This window comes from Argopecten irradians, chromosome 1 (assembly GCF_041381155.1).
Source record: "Argopecten irradians isolate NY chromosome 1, Ai_NY, whole genome shotgun sequence".
NCBI classification, from domain to species: Eukaryota; Metazoa; Mollusca; class Bivalvia; order Pectinida; family Pectinidae; genus Argopecten; species Argopecten irradians.
This window is the reverse complement of record NC_091134.1, coordinates 13,874,313-13,900,981: the sequence shown is the minus strand read 5'-3', so window position 1 is coordinate 13,900,981 and position 26,669 is coordinate 13,874,313. Positions and strand designations below refer to the sequence as shown.

Sequence of the window (26,669 nt, the reverse complement as noted above, 5' to 3'; positions counted from 1 at the left end):
TAGAATCCCCAGCATTCTATCCATATTTAATAAGCTAATAAGAATCTGTTAAAAACAACTTGAAACATGCTTGTATAATGTAACTGTAAGGATGCATGCAGAACATCTAATGCAGTCGATAAAGGATAAGTCTAATAATACTGTATATATAACTAAAGTGCATCTAATAGTTTTAAATGAAGTTTATAAAACAGAATGTGACAAAAGACCAGGTGTTACAAAAGTAAAAGCATCTTGTGTTTTCTCTACAACTTACGTAATACAAACCTAGGCGAGATCAACATTTACTGGCTGGATGGATGACAGGTTCGTATAACCTGAGGTCCAATATTAACAGATAGGGTCGTTTAAGGACGGACTCCCATGTATGTGTTGCGAACTTTTTATTTGCTAGTGGTTAATGTATGTCTATTTTGGGAGACTGTAATATCTTGTGAGGCAACGGAGAGACAATTTAATGTCAAGGAAAAGTAATTCAGAAAGGAATAGAAAGCACCAGATCCTAAATTTAGTCACCTTGTACGAAAATGCAAATAGGGAGGTATGTTGTTATATTGAAGGAGGGCAAATCTGCTTAATTTACTTACGGAATAATTTTAATAGATTTTTATGCTGTGGAGATATAACACACAAATCTGAGTTTACTCTAAATATACCGCGAAGCAATCTATTCAAATTGATCCTTATAATTCAATTTACTAAAGGTAGTCTCTTCAATATTAAAAATTCATCAGGAACTCATTTGTCTTTGAAATCATTACGCCGTAATCTCAGCCAATCAGAAGCGGCGTTACAAATGCAGACGCCATTTTTCCTTTATGGGCTGATAAAGTAAATTTTTAAACCAATGAAAATGCTCGTTACAAGCAAAATTGAATTATAGGTGTTTAAGTTTTGACAATACACGCATGTTAAACTTAGTACGTTACAGAAGAAAAATACTCAAATATGTATTGTTTGTCAATAAACCCCAATTTATCCTAATATCTGGTTAATTGATGTTGTCCTTGATCTATTATATTATCAGCAAGGATAATTATGTTTAAGCTCTTAATTAGTTTCAACTAAAATTTTAGCTTTAATAATGGCTTCGGTGATTGCGTTTCAGGAATTCACTGTTGCTCCATTTAGCATATTGATATGAATTACAGCACTTATTTATCCATCATGTGATTTCAAATTTGAAGGGATGTAACAGACCTATGTGAACGTTCTTTGCTTCAAAGTATTGTAATGTATTTCTATGAGCAGATAAAGCACTCGTAACGCAATGCTCATATGAGAACAAGGGGTACCAAATTATCACGTAAATAAGTGTCTCGGAAATTAAAAAGAAATCCATTTCTGATTGATTTTAAATCTAAACGTTTATGAATTGTATTAATATGATTTATTGATCATAAAGAATCTTTCAAAGTTTACATAAACCCTAGCTTTATCAACAAATGAAGTATTAACAGAATCCGTGCACTTTAATGTTTTCTGGGATAACGAATGAATGATCGCGGAAGTTCATAACTATGACACGCCAGAGTGAGAATACATAAAAACCAGCAATGTTACCAAGTCCCATTTATAGTTGCATCAGCAAATGGCGATCACATCAAATTATATTATGATTTATATTTTGCTATTTTACGATTACGAGATTAACTTGATGGCCCGTAGCTGAAATGAATGTACTTTTACGCCGTGTTTATTTCAAAATATAATCACACTTGTTATTCCTGATGTCCATTACACGGTTTGAAATCAACATGGATGCGTCATACGGTGACCCGCGATATCGGCGCACTGACCCTTGGATATTTGTGGTGCAAATCCGAAACCGTCGAGGCCGCAAAGGGCCTTGGGGTAGTCGTTTTACGACAAACTCTGAAATTAGTCCAGAAAATTGAGTTGAAAAGAGAAGAAAAAAATAAACGTTTATTAATATTGGTCGAGTGACTCACGTAAATGCTAAACTATCAAGGAGAATTTGACTGAATTAGAATCAAATATAAGCATGAAGTCGTAAACGATTTCGACTCAGCAGTCTCATTAGTTGACGTTGTTTTATTAAACGTTTATGAAAAGCATTTTGGAAGAACGGTAAATGATTCACTTTTTACCAAAAGTGTTTTAATTGACAAAACAATTGAACAAAACGTATGATTATCTGATTTGGTTCACATAGAGTACATCTGAAAAATATTCATCAGACATCATAACAAAGGGTAGACATTGCTGGATTGGTAGCTATTGTGACTGTCATAAGACATAGTGTATTGCATATGTGAAGTGTGAGTATTCGTGCTGTGTCTTATAAATAGTGAAACTCTTGGCCTTTATATAGTGAAATAAAATCACTGAAGGATGCCGCCGAAGACACAAAGCAACACACCCCACCTGGTCACGTTATACTGACAAGCTGAAAAACTACATTTTTTATAGGCTATGGTATTTCTAAGCCAGCGGACAGACCCAACAGCCTACCTCACGTGGGCGAGCTCTCAACCGAAGGACAAAGGGAAGAAAAAAGATAGATCCTAAATAGTCGCTTTTTACTATCATGGATTAGGGACAGTATATTTAAAGTAACACAATCGATTGATATACTAGTTATAGGTTACCTATGTAAGACTGCATTGGTAAACCAAGGTAGCCGTCCCCGATATTCAAGGGGTTAATTACTAACACTGTCATTATAACGAATTGCTAATGTGTTCGAGAACTAGTAACAGTTTCCAAAATTTTGCTATACAAGTAGGTCATTAGTAGGTTTACTAGGTCAGATACTCAATCTTTCCGTCAACATCCAAGATGCCACATCATTTGACATGAAATGACATTATCTGTCCAATGAACGTTAACCAAATATCTTTCAAATTTCAACTTAAGAAGGTTCCAAAACATAGATTATATTTAGCTATTCCTATATCTGAAACATTTTGATCAAAATTATAAATACAAAAATTACAAAAAAAGTATATAACATATTTGTAGGTTTTTGCTTTTCATTTTTTCAAAAATACTGACCACCGAAATGGGCATGCTGTTCGATATCTAGATATAAAAACACTTTAAATTGGCACGATCAGTCGCCTTGATAGGTTGATATCACGTGGAAATGAGAATTAGGTACAGTTTATTTATAATTATGGACCCATCAGTGCCCTAAGACCCTTTTAGGACGTTTTAGGGGTCTAGCGATATTCAGTCAAAATCAGTGACATGTAGAGTATGATTTTTACCAATTTTTGACCCAGACCCCCAAAACATCTCAAATAGTCTATGGCCACGCTGGTGTATCCATGATTATATCAACTGTAACTAATTATCAGAGCCTTGTGATATAACGTAAACATTCCGGTTCGCTGAAATAGCCTCTCAGACAATGTACACGGAATATAGTACTCCTTTGGTCTGTTATTCTCTCAGATACGGAACCTGTTTGTGTTTTATTACATTAATGTTTAAACAATACTGGTTTTATTGCTGTCTAATTATTGAACATGCAGCGCTAGAAAATATCGGGATAATCAAATAATTAACTTCCTTCCTAGAAAAGCTGCATACGAGACTCAAAAAATCACAACATTCCAATCCGTTTGTTCCTTCTACGTTGATGACCCCAGTTCATAGAGATTGAAACTATTTCTTGATCTAACTATCCATGACTTTAGCGGGAACCTATCACCAATTGTGACGGGCAACGCTCGCGCGCGGGTCACATGTAATCTCGTGTAAATGCCATTATTACCGGTGTTGTATGAATTTATGACCCCAAGTTTGTTATACCGGAATAAATTGTTAACCGGTGAGATTAAACATTTCATAAATCTTCATTATCTTAGGACAGGGTCATTTTAGTTTGAAACGTCATGAAAATTTCAATCGATTCTGCTGAACTTTTTTAGCTGTCGCGCAATAAAACGAGAGAGGTTGATAAAGCTATTTCTAATTTGTATATCTCTCTCTCAGATTACAAAGCTAATACAATAGAGTTGTAGTGAAGGAAACAAAAGCTCCCAGTTTATTGCCGTCGTAAACTAACATTACATAACAAGGACAAATACTAAAAAAATCCTAGTATCACAGTTAAATGTTTAATTGCAATTTAACTTTTTTTCTTTCTACATGTCTTAATTGTGTCGAAGGAAGAGGGAGGTATAAAAGCATGTGCTATCGATCTGCAACTGAAATACAAAGGCTAAAATGCATGTTTGCATATAATATGCATATTGATTCGGTGTTATTTAAAGTGTAAGCAAGCACAATCATTGTCCCGTTTATTGCAGATTAATTTCTAAAGTATTCTATCGAACAGACTAACAGTGTAGTAAAATTTGCAAATGTTTACTTTTGTTTTACAATGTTTTGAACGCGTCCTATCAGTAAAACTATGCCATCTACTAAAGAAGCATGGTGAGTGCACGGGTGTATACATGTAGGTGTTTTGGGAGGTTGGGGTATATTCTTTTGTGTTGTCTTTTGATAGCGGAATCTCTTGTCGATATTATAGTGCTGAAGCATATAGATGAAACATCGAGTATAGGAAAATCGAGGTCAGAAAGAAGATTTTCCTTTTAAAAAAAATTGCCAAAATCAATCAGCCTTTTTACGATTATCGCAAAAAGAGAGTGTACAGGAGGTACAAATCTTAAACCTTGTACTACAGGATTCAAATTAGTGCATTGTAGTTAACAACAAGGACGTACAATAAAATGTATCATGTCAGTTGAAAGTGGAGGAAAACCGGAGTATCCCGAGAAAAAACACCTCCGTTCTGGCCTATTTGTTGTATAGCTGTTATCATAACTTGAAAACTTGTGGATACTAAATGCGTTACCAGTCTTTAAATATAATTAGTAATTTGACTGCATAGGTCTTACCTCTGATAATTGAAAACTGCATGGGTAATAGAAGCGAAGTGAGCAATTTTGCTAGATCATTATCACGTAAAAAATGTGTTTATTTACAAAAGAACATGTATCGATGGTTGCTGCAATATCAAACACTAACAACTGGTTTTTTCCATCACAATTCTAAGTTATGTCTGTTTGACATATAATGGCTACAAGTTTATTTCTGAGTTGCAATTCAAGTGAAAATCCTAATTCAACAATTGAAGCCATAATTCTATTTTCCATTTACTTTTAAGAATACGATAGTTTTGTGCCACGTCTCTTAAGTAGTCTAGGTATGTTTCGTTTGAGTTTTTCGTTCATTAAGTTCTTTTCTTTTAGCTAAGATGCAGCTCAATTTGAGTTTACTTGACATAAAATCTTTAATAAGCGGTAAAATTAATTTCATCTGTGTTAATAACTAGTTTTATGTTTTTAGTCGCACTTCCGGTTAAATCTATATTGCAACTAACTTCATTTCTTTAAGTCGTTGTCCTTATTCATAAGTGTAAAAACAGATAGACAATATGATATAGCCATGGGCTTTAGTGATCACATCCAAAAGTAACTCATGACAAATAATCTGAAAAATTCATGGGATGTTTGTCCAATGTTACCTTAGGATCAGATTTATAAGTTGGTTCTTGTCGATAAAGCTGTCATGACGCCTACTCTTCCGGAACGCCCCATGTTTTCATTATTTTTCCGCATGGACATTCGTAAAAATGATGCAATCGTTTCTATTCTCTCTTGTGCTGAAATTTCAAACTGATATGGGGTTTCGTTTCGATCAAACACTAACAAAAAATTCGCATTTGCCAATTGTAACTTAGACCTACCCAAAACGGAACGGTACCGAAAATGGATCACATTTAGAATATTTGGTGCAGATTTATTGCAGTAAAACGCGATTACTATTTCAAACGCAGTAAAAGAACTCAAAGGAACTGTGACGATTCTTGTGAACCAAATTCTTCATTCGGTTATTTTAGCTGTCATTACCGTTTAATTATAAAGTAAAACAAAAATGAAAATGGCGTTTTGCAACAAATCTATGGATTCAATAAAAGAAAGCAAGGTCTTACGTCTGGACATTTGTGTACAATAATGTAAAAGAAATTTTGTGAAATTAGGAGTTTTGCGATAAATCTTAAGATATCATGGTTTCAAACAAGGGAAGCAAGGTCTTACGTCTGGTATTTGTATACAATAATAATTAATTTTCTCTTTGTTTCTGGCTTTCTGATTGGCCTATTCATTTTTTTCATTACACGATGAAAAAAAATCAGTTCAAAAAAAAGTTCAAAACCGTTTTCTTCTCGGAGTTGTTTTCTGCGTTCTAAGAGCAGTAACTCGTATCATACAGTATGTACTTTACGATAAGATTAAACCGCAACCTCCTTATTTTGTAAAGAAAATACTAAGTATTATATTACATTATTTTTTCATTGGTTAATTAAAACAAATGTGAATTACAGCACTTTATGTTAACTCAAAATGATGTGTTTTCATATTATAAACACCATTACCATGGTTGAAACAGCTTAGCAAATCTGATGGGAAAGTATATGAAGCGTTTCATCGATATTCCTGGGGTTACAATATATCTCTCTCGTCGTCGTTATATCCATCCATGGACTACCAGTTTGTCATTGCAAAACTGAATGCACAGTGTGTGACAACAGATGAGACAGGTAGTTTGGCCCTTTGATGTACATTTAAAAAGAATCAAATAATGGTTGACTGGATGACTTTGAAGTTGGACGTTGCTCTGTGTATAGGCCTGTGATTTATCAGGTTTCCCCCCAAGTTTTTGCTTTGACATAGTCCAAGGATTGATATAACCATAGTGATAGTAACCCCTGGAATATCGGGAATGAAATGATCTGTTTGGATATAACAGACACTCAAAACTGCACCAAATGCAATGACATTGTAACAAACACAGTATTTAATAGTTTTAATATTTTATTTGTTGGTTTAATGAACATGAATTATTTTATTATAAAAAATTCTGTGATTTGTATTTCACAAAAATATTCTCTTTTCACAATCATTCATAAACCTTTACAACCATAGTACTTATCCTTTCAAAAACATTCATTTCTGTCAGTGAAAAGACAAAAAGTCATTGCTTGTAAACAAAGCATTTTGTTCAACAATGTAAATATGTAAATGTGTTGGTCTTGTAGTGTAGGAATATACTCCCAAACAATAGAAAACATAACAACCTTTCTATAAATAGATTCATTGTTTTGTGTATTATATACATACATGTAATTGATGCTAAAAAAAGTGACCTGAAAGCCAGCCATTCAATGATTCCCTTCTTTCAAAACCAAAAACAAATTTGAATTTATGATTTTTTTTTGAGAAAAACAAAAAGTGTTAAACCCTCAAAACGAAAATGAACTCTTCTAATCATTTACCAAGAAGAGTTCATTATGAATCATTAGGGATGAATTGGCAGTGAATAGAAATAGACCTAACACCACAATTCACTTGTGTGGTCAATTATTTAAATTTGGGACGGGAAACATATATATGGAAGACTAAATACCTCCAATTCCATGGTAGGTACATAATAAAATAATCTATTGAAATACAAGAAACATACCTATTTTAGCAGAAAAATTATATCATATCAGCATGTTTACTTACATGTGAAATTCCTGTTGAAGTAAGATACTGTAGTACTTGATCATCACATTTCCTATTTCCTATCTTATACAGCAAATATAGTTTGAATTCTGATTAATAATTCTATGCAAACCAACAATATCTTTTGATTCACAAAAATAAGTAAATCAATAATATTCATATCCACCTGTTGTTTAAAGTGAACAGTTGGGCAAGGATGGCTAAAGTCGGTAAAAATGGTGTGAATGTATCCAGTATAATTTCTTATGAAATGGAAAAATAAAATCTCTCGTCAAAATCTGTCTGCGTACGAAGAAATTAATTTAAAGTATGGAAATTCTAAAATGTCCTCCCGGCTCACTATGTCCGTGGTTACATTTCCACGCAGCCTCGCTTTCAATTCTTTCAACTTTTCTTTACTTTAATGGTCAGAACTGGGAAACTAAGCAGAACTTGACCGTCGTATTAATATGTGAGAACTTTTGGAAGGCCAATGAACGCATTTAGACTGGTTTTCTTTGCCCGACTATTCACTTTAATCCCTTGCCAATTTAATGTAATTAATAAAATTTTGTTGAAATTGAAAATATTCGTATCTGACTTATGTAAAAGATAAATATTGGTTGTAGCTGTATAGCCTTTTAACAACCTCGCTCTCATATAACAGTCACAACCAAATCCACAGAATAGCACTTATAACATGTACAGACATGGGCTTAATTAATACTATATAACTACCATACACATGTTATTTCTTTCAGATCATATATACCGGTATTTTACTTTTTCATAGATCATTCATCAGCATTTTTCATGTTTAATTTTTGAAGATAATATGATATAAGTATCATAGAAAGGTCATCAAATTTCAGTTTTTTATATTAAAAACAGAAATCAGCTGTTCTAAAATTATTACCATTGATCTAATGGAAATATGATAATATAACGGTAATTGATTGACACCTTTAGAAAGTAATTAAGCCCATGCCTGATTAACTATAGCACTAACTAATAATACATACATGTACATCCACTATTACCTGGTACAAGAAACTACCATCCCTAAGACTATCTAGTATTTCAATGGCTGTATTAAAAGTGTCCTATAGTGATGTACATGCACCAGTGTCTTTTAGCCAAGAGGTGTCATTTTGCCATAGTCCAAAGATCACAAAAAAAACAGGAAAAAAAAAGAAAAAAGAAGAGTTGTTCTAAAACTGTCTTACTATTTTGCATCCAAGATTATTTTGCAATCCAGGAGACACAGCATTTAATAATATAGAAATCATGTTTTCACAAGCTCACTGAACTGGCGATTAAAGTTAGCTCTAGAAATCCTACAATTTTAGCACAAATCACAAAATAATTTCTAATTTCTGTGCATATTATCTCAACTAAAATATTTCCTGTACGATCTGCTAAACAATGGATAGAATTGGCCTGGCCCCTCATTGTGATTTAAAACAGCTTTGGTCCCAAACATATTGAACCTGGTATCATTATTTGATTGATTTTCTTGGAAGTTTAGCACAAGATGATCGTGATGTAAAATAAAATAGCTACAGAGAGGGACAGAGGTTATACACACTTCCAATGTCAAGCACCGGGAATTCGAAGAGGGTCAGAGGTCAACATTTCAAAAATCAAGGACCAGAGAGAGGGTCAAAGGTCATACAAAGTTGCCAAGGTCATTTGCTACAAAACAATAATTTCAGCATAATATCAAAATAGCTAATCTAATTAAAATGAATCCTAAAATATCTGAGAAATTGCATTATAGCTTTAATACCATGGCCGAGAAAGAAAGTCTCCTGCTAACGACATGCATCTGAAACTGGACTATTTCGGCCAAAGGCACATGACTGAGCGATTAAATGTTGAAATGGAAACCTGATTATTAACAACTTGGCTAATTACATAAATTATATTGCTAAAAGTAAAGGAAGACAAGTTGTTAGGTGGAGAGAAAGATGTACCATATAGGGAACTTAATTCACTTTCATTTGTTAACTGGACACATTTTTAATTTAGTTACTATGGCTACATATATATACAGTATGTTCATTCTGAGCTTGAAATCTATTTTTCTGTTACAGTTTAGCTATAATGACCGGTGTAGTAAAACTAGTGATAATTATTGACATAAATATTTCCAATGATGTTCGTTTAAATTATCTTAATATAGATAATGACTATGTATGTTCAAAATACGTTAAATATACCACCAACGGCGTACTGAACACTCCAATTGCAGTTTTCTTACAGTATTTGTGTGCATGTGAATGTCAGATCTTCATTGCATTGATCTGTTTTATTTTGATTATGGACTAAAACGGAAGGACACCTGCAATCTTTAATTTATGTTTCATATGCTTAGACTAATATTGCATAACTTTAGCTTCAAGCATACAAATGAAAAGGTAAAAACGCATTTGTATAAAGGTATGATTTTAAACCATACAACGGAATATTGGACAAAAAATCTCAACAAACAATCACAACAATACAATACGTACACAAAGCAATCACAACAAATACATTGGCTCAATTTTAAAGTCTCTGTATGAAATCTGTAAAAGGCAAATAAACCAAATGTGTTGGAGGTTAATAAGTGAAAATGAATGACTAAAGGAAAGAGATTTATCAGTGTTTACTGAATTTGTATAGCCTGCAGGGCTAATGTCGGAAAGTTATCTGAAACAAAAATTAAACCCAGACCTGTTACATTTAATCTCTTCAGTCAGTTTGTTAATCTTTTTATTTTATCTTATTACATCAAATTCTAATTAGTTACTTACACACGAATACACTCATCTCTTATTTTCACTTGGATCAGACTTATTTTTTTTGGTCACAAGATCATAGAAAATCTGATAACACAAAGTTCATAAGTGTATTGTACAAGCAATGGTTAATTATCCAAGTCCAATATTTTTTCATTCTATCTGTCACTCACACATTTGACCATCTACTTCCCATATTCTGGACATTCTGTTTCTCAACAATGTCCATTAGGCGTTGTGCTCATCACACCAATCTCACTAGAAATCACACTTGGCAGCTGTTTCTTTTCTTCAAAAGATTCCTTGTCGTATCACATATTTTTAACATTGTGGAAAAACCAGTCTACTTTCTGCTTCCACTGTTCGCCCACAGCGATGTTAAATTGTCCAGAGAAATATTCCACAGCGTCGTGCTCCGATTTCTCGACGGCCAGTGTCTTACGGAGGTAGCTGATATCGTCGAGAGATTGAAGTTCTGGGATACCACAGGAGAGCATCATGGTGAACAGATTGATGAGGAGATGGGCGTTCTGTCTCAGTACAAGGTAAGCTTTGACACACATCTTGGCAAACCTTGAAAAAAAGGAGCATCTAATTACATATTTGTTTTTGTGAATAAATATGTACGTTTCTCTTTTTTAATGATTGATCAGAATTATGAAAGTGTGATGTGAAAGTCTCGCCTAATAGCCATACTAACTACCGTATTTTTGAGCGTATTGTGCACAGGTACATTTTTGAGTTTCATTTTGGAAAAAAAAATTTACACAAAAAAATACTCTGTTTTTGTATTTTTCGTTCAAAACATTTTGCATTTCATCCAATCACTCTTGAAGAACAAAATCAAACGGTTCTTATTGTTTATCAGTGCTTAAAACAACCTTCTGTTCAGTAACGAGAGGAGTTTGACACGATGATTGACACTTTGTTTACACAGCGGCAGGCCTAGTTAGCTTGTGAATTGCCGATGACACTATAATGAGGATCTCAACAACGATGTTTTTACAATCAAATAATTAATCATACCTTGTGTAATTCCAAGTGGTATCAATCAAGTCTATTGTGTATCTGATAGGCATTTAGATTTAATCATTGTCCAAGGTATTAGCTGGAAAGCCGACCGAGTAGGCCATCAACCACAGGTTGCCGTCATATTTGAGAACTGACTGCACAATTCCGTATTCTCAATTATTTGAATTAGTATTGAAATCAGGATGAGATCTTACAGAGCTATTTCAATAAATGGTAATAAGAGTAAATTTTACAGTCATACCATCATTTATAGTGCCGATTGGTCAGTGTTAATGTAAGGTTTTAGCTTCGTATTTAATTTGCTGGCTCTGCATGTGGCCATCACCCTCGCTTCCGTTAACATTTGCAAGTTCAAAAGTTTTTCACATGCTGGAGAAAAATATTTATAAGGTAATCTGTTTAATGTGACGAATCAATTACACACTTATACATCGTTTCAAGCTCCAGACTATATTCATTTAGCCATTTAGATTTGGAGATAGCTTACTGAAGATTCACGATCGTAACATGTGTCCAGTCATGAACACATGTGCTCCCAAAACGAACTTTCAAGGAATTAAAGATAGAAATTTCAAGTGATGTTTTCCTTTTATATTGAATATATGCATTGATCATTGATTTAAAGATCCAAGTATTAAATCATAACCATATCACGACAACATATACAAAATGTTACTGCACACTTTATCTAGGACCTGTCGGTCGGTGATCATGACCCAGGAGCTGGCCATGCCTTGTACCTGCGTATAGTGCGCACCCCAACCTTTCACTTGATAATTTATGAAAAAAAGTGTGCACTATGCGCGCAAAAATACGGAAATGGAGAAATACTTGTTTTGTGACCTGAATTTTCAGAAATGCATCTCATACAATTGGTTGGCAGTTATGTTCTGCATCACAAGTCCATATATGTTTTGTGTGCTAAATACAGTAAACGCAGTACCCACAAAAATATGTTAAAAAGTATCTGAGCTTAATTTGAAAAGCTTGAACTGTTATTACTTTTTAAAACTTTCTTGCTTCTGGGCTTTGTCCGAGTCTCTGGTAATCACTCGCATGAAATCCTCAGTCAGAACAAATGGGACACGCTCTCTGTTGATTCCAAACTTCTTTTTCTTGTGGTTGAGAAAATGTCCAAAGTCTATGTGAAATACCTGTGAAACATTAACAAGTGTAAATGACATGTAACTATAAACTTTAAATTCCTTTATTTCTATTTAAATATCTACATCAACATAACCCGGCCAATACTTTGGATCTTTTCGCACAAAACATTTGGCTTTGTAAATAAGATAACATTTATGAAATATTTTTAGCACGTAAGACAGTTTTAGATTGTTGGATAGATAATCTTACAGGTATGACATGACAATGTATCAAATCCATCCATGGTCACAAGCATAATCATCGTAATGTTACAGTAAAGAACTCTTTACATATCTGTATGGCAAATACATGATTTGTATTTTCTATAACATGATTAATACAACATCAGCAATGATCAAGAATAAATTGAAAATCAGGAAAATAAGTGATAAATGAACCACTAAAAATATCTTCTAAGAGTAATGTCCCTTTACCTGTCCTTCCTCCGTTACCATGATATTCTCAGAGTGGCGGTCACCAATTCCAAGGATGAATGTTGCAACGCAGTAACCAGCACAGGATCTGGTAAATGTGTCAATGGCCTGGTCATATCTGAAACATCACAATTAATATTACACAGGGTAAAAACATATACACAGGATCTGGTAAACGTGTTAAATATCATAATTAGTATTACACACTTCAGGGTAAAAATATATTCACAGGATCTGGTAAACTTGTCAATGGCCTGGTCATACCTAAAATATCAGAATGATAATATTGTACTGGTGTAACAATACACAAAAGTTATGTGATTTTGTTACAAGCATGGTTGTAAGTTCAATCCTTTTTGATTTAATGAAATATTTCGAAATGAAACTTATAAAAAAATAAAACTTTCAGTTAGCTTACTTTTATCAATGTATGTGAGATATATAAGGTAACTTAAGTGTTGGTATCAGTGTGTTTTAAAGATGACATTCAAAATGCATAATAATATAGTTTGAGTAATCTTAACCTGGTCATGCATGAAGACATGTCTTGGTGAATGCAGACAGAACTTGCAGGTAGCTGGACAGCATACTTTCTTTATACATTATTTACCCAGTCTTTACAAGAATAACACACATATATATGCACCATAAATATACAGTGAAACCTGTCTGAGTGACAAGCTCTGTCCAAAGACCCATGCTTAACTAATTCACCCCTGAAGACAAACTTAGACTCTTCTAAATCAAAGACTAGAGCAGTCCATTATGAAATCTCAGGGGTGATTGAGTTAATAGGACTGTTGTTTTATGGTCCAAAAGGCCAATTTAAACATATTTTGCTTTTTCTATAAAGATCACTCGGCTAAAATGATCATTTGTGTCCTGAGTGGTCTGTATAAAGACCACTCGGCTATAATGGTCATTTGTGTCCTGAGTGGTCAGTATGGACAGGTACACCATTACAGTGGTGTAGCTGCTCACCTGTCTTTGTTCTTCATGCTGATCCACTTATGTAGGGCGCTCGAGTCGATTTGTATGGCTCCTTTCATGCCTCCCTTACTCTGGATCTCCATCAGAGTCGAGGCCTGTCGTACGATCTGTATTACCCCGACGTCCTTCCCCGTTGACACACAACCGTAGGGAATCAACCTGTAAGTAATGAAGATAAACTTTAACTTAATTAGGTATTTGAGTTAAATGATCTAAAATAGATGTTAAAAAAGTTTGGTTGGAACCAACGAAACCCAGAACAATACAATGACTTCCATGCGTGTTGAAATTTGAGAGAAAATACTCATTGGTAGTTGCAAAAAAAAAAACCCAATTGTGACCCATGGAAAGTGGACAAGTTCTTTCCTGTATGTAAATTTTTGTTTTCAGCATATGACTGGTAAGCTAGAGGTCCCAGGTTCAATTCCCACTGAAGACAAGATTTTAAATCAATTCTGCCCCCTTTTATTTAGTGACTGCACTATCAACATAAATCTTGATGACAATCAGGTATTCTTACTTGAGATCTAGACCTGCATCTTTCCACAGTACATCCATAACTCCCAATAGCTGTAAGGTCAGCATGTCTTGTCGCAAGTCTGAAACACAAAGGCCAACATTAAAATTTGTATTTGTTATTCACTGTAGTCAGTAAGAGGTGTTGAAACACTAATATACAAGTACACTGTAATTTTATATTTCACCTATTAATGAACCTGTAGGAGAACATTTCACGAGTCAAAATGTCTAGCCCTGATTTCTTCTTACAAATAGCTCTAACTTGAGTAAAAACCTATTCACCTACTTATGAATCTTTAAGGCAATGCTTTTGCACAAGATGTTTTGACCACTTTGTTTTTCAAAGCTGGAGCCTGGTATATTTACTGGTTTATTTAAGTAGTACAGTATACAAACAATGGTTCAGTAGATATAGCATGAGCTAATCCCATTACTTAAAGAGTTAGAAGAGCTAAATAGATGTACTATAATTATATTGTGACCGCTATTTATAGACATGCATATTTGACCCAGTGCCTCTATCTCCATGAAATCTTACATATCTAAGATGAATTATACTGTGTATATTTACTTACCATCTCCGTGTTTAAAGATGAGTTTGTAGTTTGGGAACCAGACATCAGCTAACGAGTCGGGATTGGTCCAGACGATCCACAGAGGCCGTTTTTTAGACTTCATCACACGACAGTCATCCAAGCTAGAAGTAGTTAAAAAGAGTTGTCAAAAATTCATTGTTTCACATCTAAGTAAACAATTCTAGCCCCCTTTTAAAGTTCAAAATAATTCATTTTAATTGTTATCTACTGACATAAGAATGGAAATAGAGATTATGATTTGTTATTTAAAGATATGCCATTTTAGAGATTCATTATGGCAGATTTCAACAGGCAAAATGATCATTTAATAATTGACACCATGGTGTTAGAATAAATTATTCTGCTTCAGCATATATAATATTAATGACATTATTTTTTCTGATTCCCCATAATATCTTCGACATTTTCATTCTCATTTTCATAAGCAGACCTGTAAGCTTACATTCATTTTACAAACATCATAGGAAAACATATATTCAGTAACCCGACTTTTAGGACCAGTATCATACAACTAATATCTCCAAGACTTATGAACTTACTCGATATCTCCCAGGCGATGACTGTTGTTGAGAGGTGACATAAAATTAGTGAGAGCTTCTTGATAGTCCGGCTGTCTAAGATGTTCTTGTAAGACACGGATGTGATCATCCTTAAAACAAAGATGGTTAATATTGGAGCCATTATTAACTTAATTTTTCCTTTGCCAATTTATATTAGCATATGACAAGATAAAAGTTGGCAGAAAAAGTCGTAATTTATGACATGGCTGAATGGGTAAGTTATGTAATGAATTACCGTAATCATCCCAGTAAGCCTTTTACAAGTTAATAGATTGTCAAAGAAAATTTGTAACAATTTATTACCTTTATATGGTAAAGCTATAAGAGAGAAAGATAATACTGTAACTGTGCATATTTTACCATTGATCTTATCAATAAACATGTTTCGGTAGCTCTCACCTCGCGTACATCACTCTTCAGCATGTCCGTTAGTTTTGTGAGTTTTTCCAGCGCCTCTACTTGTCGTGATAACATACGTAAATATGGTCCACAGCCACGACAGAAAGCCTCTAGTATCAGACCAAACCTCAGCCTAATGTTGGTTTGGTGCATTTCAGACCTGTTCAACAGACCAAACATGTAAAATTAACATCACTGGTAAGTCATGAGTACAGTTTTGACTTGTTCAACGGAACATTTTTGCCTTGTTCAATAGAAGCAACATTAAAACCTCAGATAGTATTTTATTATGAAAATGGCTGAATCTTTCAAAATTAAGCCATTTTGCAGAACAATTCAAGGCAATTGATGATTTCAATATTTCCAGATTTCAAGATGAAAACAGCTGAAAATGTCTGTAATCTGTGTAGTCCTGATCTAAATATTGTTGTAATATTCAGCTATATAGCTACAATTCTTTAAAATATTTTTAACAAAATCGTCAGTTTTATATTTTACTTTATCAATTTGAACAGTTATAACACACATCTAACATACTTATATCCTATACTGTATTAATTTAATGTTTTAAAAACCACATTTCTTTGATTTTTTCTTCAAATATCTTCTACAGTACACTTACTTCAGCAGCCAGAAGAAATATTGGCCAATACTTTGATTTAGCAAGGATTTTTTCAACAGGAATCTCGCGATAGGACTATCCAGGTATGGCTCAAACTTCAATGCCTGTTGTTTAAGATAGATTTTATCAACGTAAATTCATAAACAAAATGCAAGTTACACCAAACATTGAATGACAGATTACATAATGGTACCCTACCTGATATTGATTTACGCATGAAAAATCTTCTTATGGTCTATATAGATGCCAGAGTTTTGCAGACAATCTTCAAAATGCATGCTAGCACACAATGAATATTGTCTGCAAAAATATATACACCATATAAGATAGTCTAATGCTTACATTGTAACATTGGCAACATTAGTGATGTCATAATGGTCAAATTATAAATGCCAGTTACATACACATAGACTTCACTTTGGCTTGGTTAGTTTATCTATAGTTATAGTTGCAAGTGAAAGTAAACATTTTGTTACATACCTGTACAAGTTGAAGAAGAAACTGCTGTAATTTGTCATCCGTGAGACCCATTTCAAAACAAGTGACAGCAAATCTCCGCAGCTGTTGGTCAGGAAAGGAACAGTCGAGAAGTTCAAGGGCAACCTCAGGTTTTAGCTGCGGCCATTTCTTCAAGAGCATGTATAACTGGAAGACAGAAATACATCAGAGATTAAAAAGGTGAAACAATAATCTTGATCCAAAGCACCTGAGCATTAAGCAGATGGATGAATCACTTTTATGGACCCTAACATGAACGTTTCGGCAAGCATTCAGAATCTGAAGTTTTCTTTTAACCAGTGAATGAGATGATCAGTTAAACCAGAACCAGGCTAAAAGAAATGGTGACTTAAACCAGAACCAATCTGAAAGAATATTCACACCACTTTTCCCTAATGTAAACATTAATTCTCCATTACCTGTGCAACTTGTTCTCTGTCATTCCACTTTGTTGCTGACACGAGTTTAGGTAGAGATTGAGGATGCTGTAGGCAGTACTCTCTACGAGGAAAAGCAGATCATTTTATATATAGGGAAGGACAGGCAAAATAGATATAACAATAGCTAAAATTATGTTGCAAACTTAACAGCCAAAACTGTTCCCCAAAAACATAAATTGAAACCATTTCTTATCAAGAATATTTCCTCAAATCAACAGCAAAAACTTTCCCCCGCAAAAAAATATTTTTTTTTTATATTATTTTTTCAAGATGATATTAGATTTAAGCTAGTATTTTTTTTCCAAACTGTTTGCACATGTTTTATATAAATAATGTGATATAAACGTCATTCTTGATTTTGTGAAAGACGTATATTTATGTGTTCTTTACCTCCTTTTCCATAAGATTTCTTTTTCTTGGTCGTAGATTTCTGATAGTGGATCACGTTTTATTATGTCATCGACTAACTCCTCCTCCTTCTTCCTGCTCTGTGTTGTTTCCTGAAGGACCATTCATACAGGGAATAGTTACAACATGTAGCTGAATATTGATTTCTAAATCACTTGAAAATTCTTCAGTTTGAAAATATTTTCTATCTGGCTAGTTTTCGATCGATTTTATGATGTGTGTACTATGATAACAGAGTTCAGATTGACACATAAACTTCTTCATGAAGGATTATATGGACACTGACACCTATTTAAAAAAAGATTGAGTAACTATACAAATATTTGTAAGACATAAATGCTCTCGCCTTCATATGGAAGAGGAACACAGCACACCATTATATGGAGGAACAGGAGTGGACAGACATTTGTAAAACTGTAGGCTCCCCATATCATTTACATTTTTTCATGAATGATAACAATAATTCTAATTATATATTTTAAAGACGAAATTAAACTAAACTTTCCATGTGTGACAACCTTTATTATTCATAGTGAATAATATTCAAGATGAAATTATATTAAGTTTTTCATGTGCGACAACCTGTATTCTTGGAATTATAACTACTACTGCAGTCTTTTTTAAATTTCTGTAAATCTTTTACATTTATTCTTATCAATTTGAAATGAAATTTGAAATTATATACAAATGCCTCAACATTTCAATGTGTCAAATCTACAATATAGGCTATATACAGCATTGTAGAAATCCACCATTAGCATTGTTAGTGTATACAGTAATTCATCTTACAAGGTATTGTGATCTCCTCTCCCTTGACAAAGCCATATGTGCCAGTTCCTCAAAGTGAGATTCTGGTGGGTAGGATACTGGGTAGCTGAATTTGTCAAACTCAATCTCTATACAGGGTGTCTCCTTGTCAGGGTTTGAACCTAAAGCAAAGTCATTACTTGATATACTTAATGTAATTAAAGAAAAAAAAAATTTCTTTCAAATTTTTGTGAGGATCCGTTACGTGGATTCACAGTTATCAAATAAAATTTCTTTCATACCCGATAAAAAAAAAAAAAGGATAGTGAAACCAAGGCTAAAAAAATATTCATAACCAATCATTTAACACTATTGATTGGAAATTTACAGATAACCAATAGATAATGTGATTAAATTAATTAATTATGGGATTAAGATCATATGATAAAATTAAGATCAGGAAACTATACAATTAAGAGTCAAATGAGTTTTGATCAATAAATATAGTCATATTTTTATATATGATAAAAATCATGTGATCAAGATCAGCCATGTGACTAGAATCATCAATCATGTGATTCCAATGGATGACTAGAGATAACTGCAGTCCTACAAACCTGGGATTCCTATAGGATTGAGAGACTCATCCATTCCCTTCGGCATAGCCCAGAGATTGAGGCTGACTTTGTCGTTCAGTAGGCGGTCATTAAAGTCAAACATTTGGAGGTTACCCCAAGCTAGAGGTTCACTGCTCACCTATAGGATAAAACATTACTTGTTGTAACATAAAAATGTATGATCAACTTTATTGAACATCACTCAATTATCTTGAAATCTTGGTATGTTGAATTCGTTCTAACTTGAGCATGCAGAAATGTATATCGATGACAATATGAAGATTTTTTTTCTTATATAAATGTGAGAAGAAATATGGGAGATCGTTACAGAAATTATAAAATAATTAATAATAGTAGCATGTTTACACATGGTTTTTGTTGGTAGCTATTAAAAAAAAAAAAAAAATTCTTAATTTTTTTTTGGATCCGACCCCAAAAAAAGTACCTGCGCACTATACGCGCAAAATTACTGTAAATTCCATGTTCAATTTAAACAAAAGAAATTTGTAAAATTAGTCCTCCATGTTTTTCGGAGACTATATTGCATGAACCAACATTGAGTTTGCAATTTATTTAAGAATTATTAGTCAAATTGAAATCTCAAAAGTATATCCCAGCAAATGAACTTTTACTGAAATGCTATTGAATTTTCATTCTGCAAAAGTATCTGTCCACAAAATGAATTCACAAAATTTTGTAGTTGATGAAGAAAGTTGGTTTAGTGAACAGTGAACAACATTAAATATACAAATTCAGGGCAAACTTACACCACGCTTATTCTTGTTGCGCCTCAACACACAACAGATTGAGAGACAGAGTCGTGCTGAGCGAGGGAGATCGGGGATGTAGAGGAATTCAAGCCATTCATTCCATCGTGGATTGTTAGACTCAACAAGCTTAGTATCCCGCGGTTCACACAAAGCCTCAGTACCATGAAATATACCAGCTCGCACGAATATCTGTAATCAATATCAAAACCAATATATTCACATTGCAGAAAAGTTATAAAAACTTGTAGAAATATTAACTTAAATTTAAATTCTAAAGTATCTAAGATGTTCCATGTGAAGGAATAAGATAAACAAAAGTTTTCTTGTACCTTGTTAACATTAATTATAACTCCTATTCATCCCAGAAATTTCATAATGGACTACTCCAGTCTTAGAAATAAGAAGAGTTCAAATGTGGGATCAGGGGACGGTGAATGTGTTAGTGACATAGCTGTGGTCCAGTTGTTTATTCCTTGTACTGGCTTATGCACTTTTCAAAAGCTAGTCTCAAGACTAAAAGATTGCTACTCATCTTGTCTTTTAGTGAACTAGCTATAGGTTTATAATAAACAATAAGAATAAAACAAAGTTCTTCTTTTTAAAAAACAATTTCTTCAAACTAGACAGTATTATATTTGTAAAAATCATTACTGAAATGCATTTGAATATGTTTGAGTGAGAGGTTCGTAACATTATAACATAAACATAATGTTGAACTATGTAAAAATCAGCCCTATGATACACTTCAACTTTGACATAAATGCTGACCTTGCACGGTTCTTTGACATTGACATAAGTTGCACACAGGATCCTGATGCGTAGGTTGGCCTGAATCTCCCACAGACTGATGGTCTGTTTGTTGTTGATGTCTAACAAGGCCTGTAGACCTGTAATTACAATGTATGATATCACATAATTTACTCATCTAGCATTAAATATCGGGGCCAATGTTACCTGCAATACCAGGAGAGTCTCCTTGTGCCTATCAATATGAGGAGCTTTATGTTTCGTTGAATTAATTATCAGGCACAAACAAAATCTTATCAAATATAAATATATCTTACACCAGGAAATTGTTTTGAAATTATATTTACATGAATTAGTATAATTACAAAACTGATATTTAAATTCTGTTAACATGTACTTTATTATTACAAAACTGATATCAAAATTCTGTTTGCATGAATTTTATTATTACAAAACAGATATTAAATTATGTTTACATGAATTTTATTATTACAAAACTGATATTAAAATTCTGTTTACATGAATTTTATTATTACAAAACTGATATTAAAATTCTGTTTACATGTATTTTATTATTACAAAACTGATATTAAAATTCTGTTTACATGAATTTTATTATTACAAAACTGATATTAAAATTCTGTTTACATGTATTTTATTATTACAATTACAAAACTGATATTAAAATAATGTTTACATGTGTTTTATTTTTACAAAACTGATATCAAAATTCTGTTTACATGTATTTTATAATTACAAAACCGATATTAAAATTCTGTTTACATGAATTTTATTATTACAAAACAAACAGATATTAAAATTCTGTTAACATGAATTTTATTGTTACAAAATTAATATTAAAATTCTATTTACATGTATTTTATTATAACAAAACTGACATTAAATTCTGTTTACATGAATTTTATTATTACAAAACTGATATTAAAATTCTGTTTACATGTTTTTTATTATTACAAAACTGATATATAAAATCATGTTTACATATGTTTTATTACAAAACTGATATCAAAATTCTGTTTACATGAATTTTATTGTTACAAAATTGATAATAAAATTTTATTTACATGTTTTTTTTATTTACAAAACTGATATATAAATCATGTTTACATATTTTTATTACAAAACTGATATCAAAATTCTGTTTACATGAATTTTATTGTTACAAAATTGATAATAAAATTCTATTTACATGTATTTATTATAACAAAACTGACATTAAATTCTGTTTACATGTGTTTTATTATAACAAAATTGACATTAAATTCTGTTTACATGTATTTTATTATTACAATACTGACATTAAAATTCTGTTTACATGTGTTTTATTATAACAAAATTGACATTAAATTCTGTTTACATGTATTTTATTATTACAATACTGATATTAAAATTCTGTTTACATATGTTTTATTATTACAAAACTGATATTAAAATTCTGTTTACATATGTTTTATTATTACAAAACTGATATTAAAATTCTGTTTACATATATTTTATTATTACAAAACTGATATTAAAATTTTGTTTACATATGTTTTATTATTACAAAACTGATATTAAAATTCTTTCTATCACTATAAAACTCACCTCTCTGTGCATATGAAGGCAGGAAGAAGTAATTGTCTGGTAGGGAAGCATAAATCCCTTCCCTAGTCAGCAACATAAACTGTGGGATCTTGTCTCGTCCAATACACTCACGTACATACTGTAAATAAATTTATTAGCTATGGAATCAACCCTTAATATCAAAAGTTATCTCCCTTATGTCTGACCTGTAGCAATTGAGCATGAAATCTATTGTGAATTAAATACCATATATTCAATGATTCGGTTACATCGATCAATCATAACACTGTAACAAAATTACAATATACTGACAATCACTCGGTCAGAACGCTAAATACTGAAAATGCTGAATTGATGGTTTAATAAAGACTGACACAGACTACAATATACTGACCTTATACTGACTAATTGGGAATTCCACTGTAACAAAATTACAATATACTGACAATCACGTGCACTCGGTCAGAACGCTAAATACTGAAAATGCTGAATTGATGGTTTAATAAAGACTGACACAGACTACAATATACTGACCTTATACTGACTAATTGGGAATTCCTGCAGCAAGAATTGGTCGGATCCACACACTTTAAGAGCATATGCCGAACTGTACACGTCTATACACCGTTCAGCATGTTCCTTGGTAATCCCCATCATACGACTACGACGTCGGATTGTCTCCGCTATTACTGTTATAGGTGCTGCTTTATGAGATACCCTTACACTGAACTTAGTCCTGTTTCCATCGTCCGCCACAACCCATATACAGACCACAATGAAGTTATCTGTGTAACAAAACCAATACATCATCCACATACCACAACAGAGTTATAAGTAATAAAATTAGATTGTTATAAGTATATATACCAAACTTATTTTGTTTATGGTGTTTTTATAAAATGTCAATGAAAAACCAATGCAGGTGTTACACCTCCATTACTTTGACAAAGATGGAATTTGAATGAGGATCATCTTGAAACTCATTGATAATTAATACTTACAGATTAATATGACTGAATATAATTTCCAAAGAAGTGTGGACTCTCATTTTTTTTTGTGGAACAAAATTCCTGATAATTATGTTCTACAAAAAAAAACAACCATTGGGTTGATTATGGTTTTAAATGTACAGGTGCAACTGTATACCATAAAGTACATTATCCTTGATATTCCAGGGGTTACTATCACTGTCAATATAACCAACCCGGACTATATATCTCAAAGTAAAACTGAAGACAATTTAGACAAAAACAACTGACCAATCACAGGCCTGCAGAGATTTCCTTTGAAAATTACAGGGAGAATGATACCCAAATTCAAAGCAACACAGTGAACATTAGTTTGCTGTTATTCAATTCTTTTGATGTACTTGTGTATCCAAAGACCAACCGATCTGCTCATTAGTTATAATCAAAACACAGAGCCTTCAGTTTTGCTGTTTAAGTCTATAGATGGAAATAACTACAGTGATAGTAACCCCTGGAATATCAAAGATAAAAATATGTACATATGTCTATGAATCATTACCATATGAAGCGAGTTTATCCTCCAGATGTTTCGGAAGGTTCGGAGAAGACTCTACATTAGGGGGATAGGCGTACAGTGCCAGACTTTCTTTGCCTGCAGCCTCTCGAAGGTCCACACTTTCTTTACACACATCCAAAATGTTTCTACGAAATGTCACAATTTCCAGATCCTTCATCTCATTAAAGTCATTGGTAGGGATTCCGATTGTCATACCTGTGAATGTTAAATATTTGTACAACACCAAGATATAATATTCATTTCAAAAGTTTTTCAAAAGAATGTTTGTGTTTTATACTACTATTTTTTTTAAGCTTTGAATTAATTTACATTCTTAAACATGATTTTAGAATTCCTGTAATTGTAATGATTAAGTTAATATGATGGTAACTGAAAAGGATGCCCTTAAAATTGTAACGATGTCTTTTTGCAGCAGATCGAGTCTTGAAAATTAACAAAAATAGTAATATTTACAGTTATAGGATATTTTTTAAAAATTTGCACTGCTCTAAAATAATATAATTAATTTTTATTGGTTTTCATACTATATCCGACTTTCTGATTGGCAGATCTTTTTTCTTCATATACTATGAAGAAAAAATCTGGGAATGGCGCGAAAACCCGACGATAAAATCATATCAAGACGTCACAATAGAGACGTCGGCGTTGCATACTGATTTATAAAAAATAATCCATTGGAAAATCAATGGAATCGTATGTTTAAACATATTTTATGTTATCAAGTAGTCTGAAAAATTAATTATAAGCATTGATGTAACTATTTTTTAACTTCATTAGGTTATGAAAAATGTTTTGTTTGCAATCTTTTGTGAGAATCCGCTTCGCAGATTCAAACAGTTTACAAACAAAATTTCTTTCATAACCCGATAAAGTTAAAAAATAGTGACATCAATGCTTAAATAAATGTGTATGAATATAGATTAATTTGAGTTTTAGAAAGAAATAATTACCAATTTCATAGTTAAGCATCTTCTCCTCACGATTGCCTTTTGGTTCTACAACTTTGAGAACTGGCTGGAAAAGTCTTAAATCACACAGACGACGTGTCTCATCATAAAATTCCTCCTTTTCTGCATCTTGAGTGATGCTGACAAAAATATAGGAGGCTGCGTCTAACAGCAGATGATGAAGAGGGAATTTCTTAGCCTCGATCCACACATTGGCTTTGATGGACTCGAGGGTGGCATCTCGGTTCACATAAAGCTGGACAAGGATGCCGTTGGGTAATAGACAATCCACCAGCACTTGCTGCGGCATCAAGTGGTGACCCCATAGCTCACCCGAACTCGGCGGCATGGTGTCTAATCTTTTATAATATTTCGTCTGAGCTCAACTCAATCAGTATATATGTATGTTGGCTGAAATATATAAAAATATATATATATGTTCATGTGTACATCTAAACATTAATTAAATGTAAAACAAAACAACTTGATCAGCTCGAGCTCCGCATTCACTAGCTGCAGCTACAATACTGGGAGCTAAATCTTAAAATCTCTCAAGCTAAATACATAATAATAATATATACATTTTATATATCTGGTCTAGACATGCAGTTTGTGTGATATTATGCTTTTAGTTTAATTTGTTAAAACAAAGTCAAAACTGCTTCTCCAGTCTGTGACATTAATTTTTTCGCTGTAAGTCAAATTCATTTAGATAAGTAAACTCCAAAATTTTAGTAGTCCAGCTAGTTAATCACTAGTACAAATTAAATATACAGTTGTGATCAGTTTTTATCTCCTGAACAGCCTTCAGGTTTTCTATATATATGTGAGATAGTTGGGGTGTTGAATCTATAACTTCAGTGATTAAAGTAACCACTGCCTGGAGTATCGATCAAGGGTATGCATCCATGTGCTTCTTGGAAAATTAACTATAGTTACACAAAAAATATGTTATAAAGCTGTTCAAACGATTGATGTATTTGTCTATAGCTATGTGGATCATCAAACCACGTTCACAATTACATGTGTTTATCAATAAAAAACCCATTATTTTCACAGAATTATATGTTTCACCATTTTATTGTTCGGCAATTATGTGACGAAAATTGTCTACTTATCTAACCAAACAAACATATGGGTATACACATGGTAACGATACAAAATCTGGTACTTATTTATTCGATAATTTACACGTGTTGTTCCAAGAAAACTGCTATCAGCTGATAGAGAAAATTATTTTCTCGTTTCAGAATAACTTGTTCAGCTTCTTACCTACATTTTCTGTAGAAAATCTTCCAATTTTTACCATAAACTTCACCAATATATCGATTTGATACATGTGACACACACCAAATGACCCATCCTGGTTGTTTTTCTAAACAAAATTCATACAAACAACCTCGAAGTTGTTTTGTTCAAAACACGGAAGTGACGAGTCTTCATATATCTACGGTGGCCCAGTGGCGCCAAAAGACCATCCACATTATCGCGCGTAAGAGTTATCTCCCCTATACCTGTCAACCTTCACTTTTCATTTCCATTACGCACGTACATATAATGATTCATGGCGTCTCTGCCTGTTGATCCCAGGAAAATCCAGAACCATAATTAATCAATTTCTGTATTCTTCCTAAAAGAATAAAATTAACGAATTACGTTTCATGTACTGAAACTGCTTGCTGTAACCGGGACGATTTGGCATGTTTAGGCTGCCGTACCTAGCATTAGATCCTCAAATGTATGGGATGGATAATCA

The 26,669-nt window shown here is 32.9% G+C and overlaps 1 protein-coding gene across 3 annotated transcripts; it reads right to left on the bottom strand.

The window, feature by feature from the left end:
- Positions 1-6,836: 6,836 nt before the first annotated feature.
- On the bottom strand, positions 6,837-26,352 carry LOC138318359 (phosphatidylinositol 4,5-bisphosphate 3-kinase catalytic subunit alpha isoform-like). 3 transcript variants are annotated; one of them, XM_069260655.1, is made up of 21 exons: positions 26,186-26,352; positions 24,917-25,324; positions 23,949-24,161; positions 22,956-23,206; positions 22,443-22,560; positions 20,856-20,974; positions 20,085-20,276; positions 19,318-19,456; positions 18,743-18,882; positions 17,936-18,045; positions 17,525-17,606; positions 17,088-17,252; positions 16,608-16,711; positions 15,986-16,145; positions 15,566-15,675; positions 15,006-15,127; positions 14,432-14,510; positions 13,903-14,070; positions 12,922-13,039; positions 12,344-12,495; positions 6,837-10,882 (listed from the first exon to the last, which is right to left on the bottom strand). In XM_069260655.1, the coding sequence occupies exons 2-21, from the start codon at positions 25,260-25,262 to the stop codon at positions 10,621-10,623; spliced, it is 3,150 nt and encodes a 1,049-aa protein (XP_069116756.1). In that variant the 5' UTR covers positions 25,263-25,324; positions 26,186-26,352; the 3' UTR covers positions 6,837-10,620. The 3 variants fall into 3 exon arrangements, with proteins under 3 accessions (XP_069116756.1, XP_069116766.1, XP_069116773.1); XM_069260665.1 differs by having other exon boundaries at positions 26,190-26,352; XM_069260672.1 differs by lacking the exons at positions 22,956-23,206; positions 23,949-24,161; positions 24,917-25,324; positions 26,186-26,352 and adding an exon at positions 22,816-22,834.
- Positions 26,353-26,669: the final 317 nt, after the last annotated feature.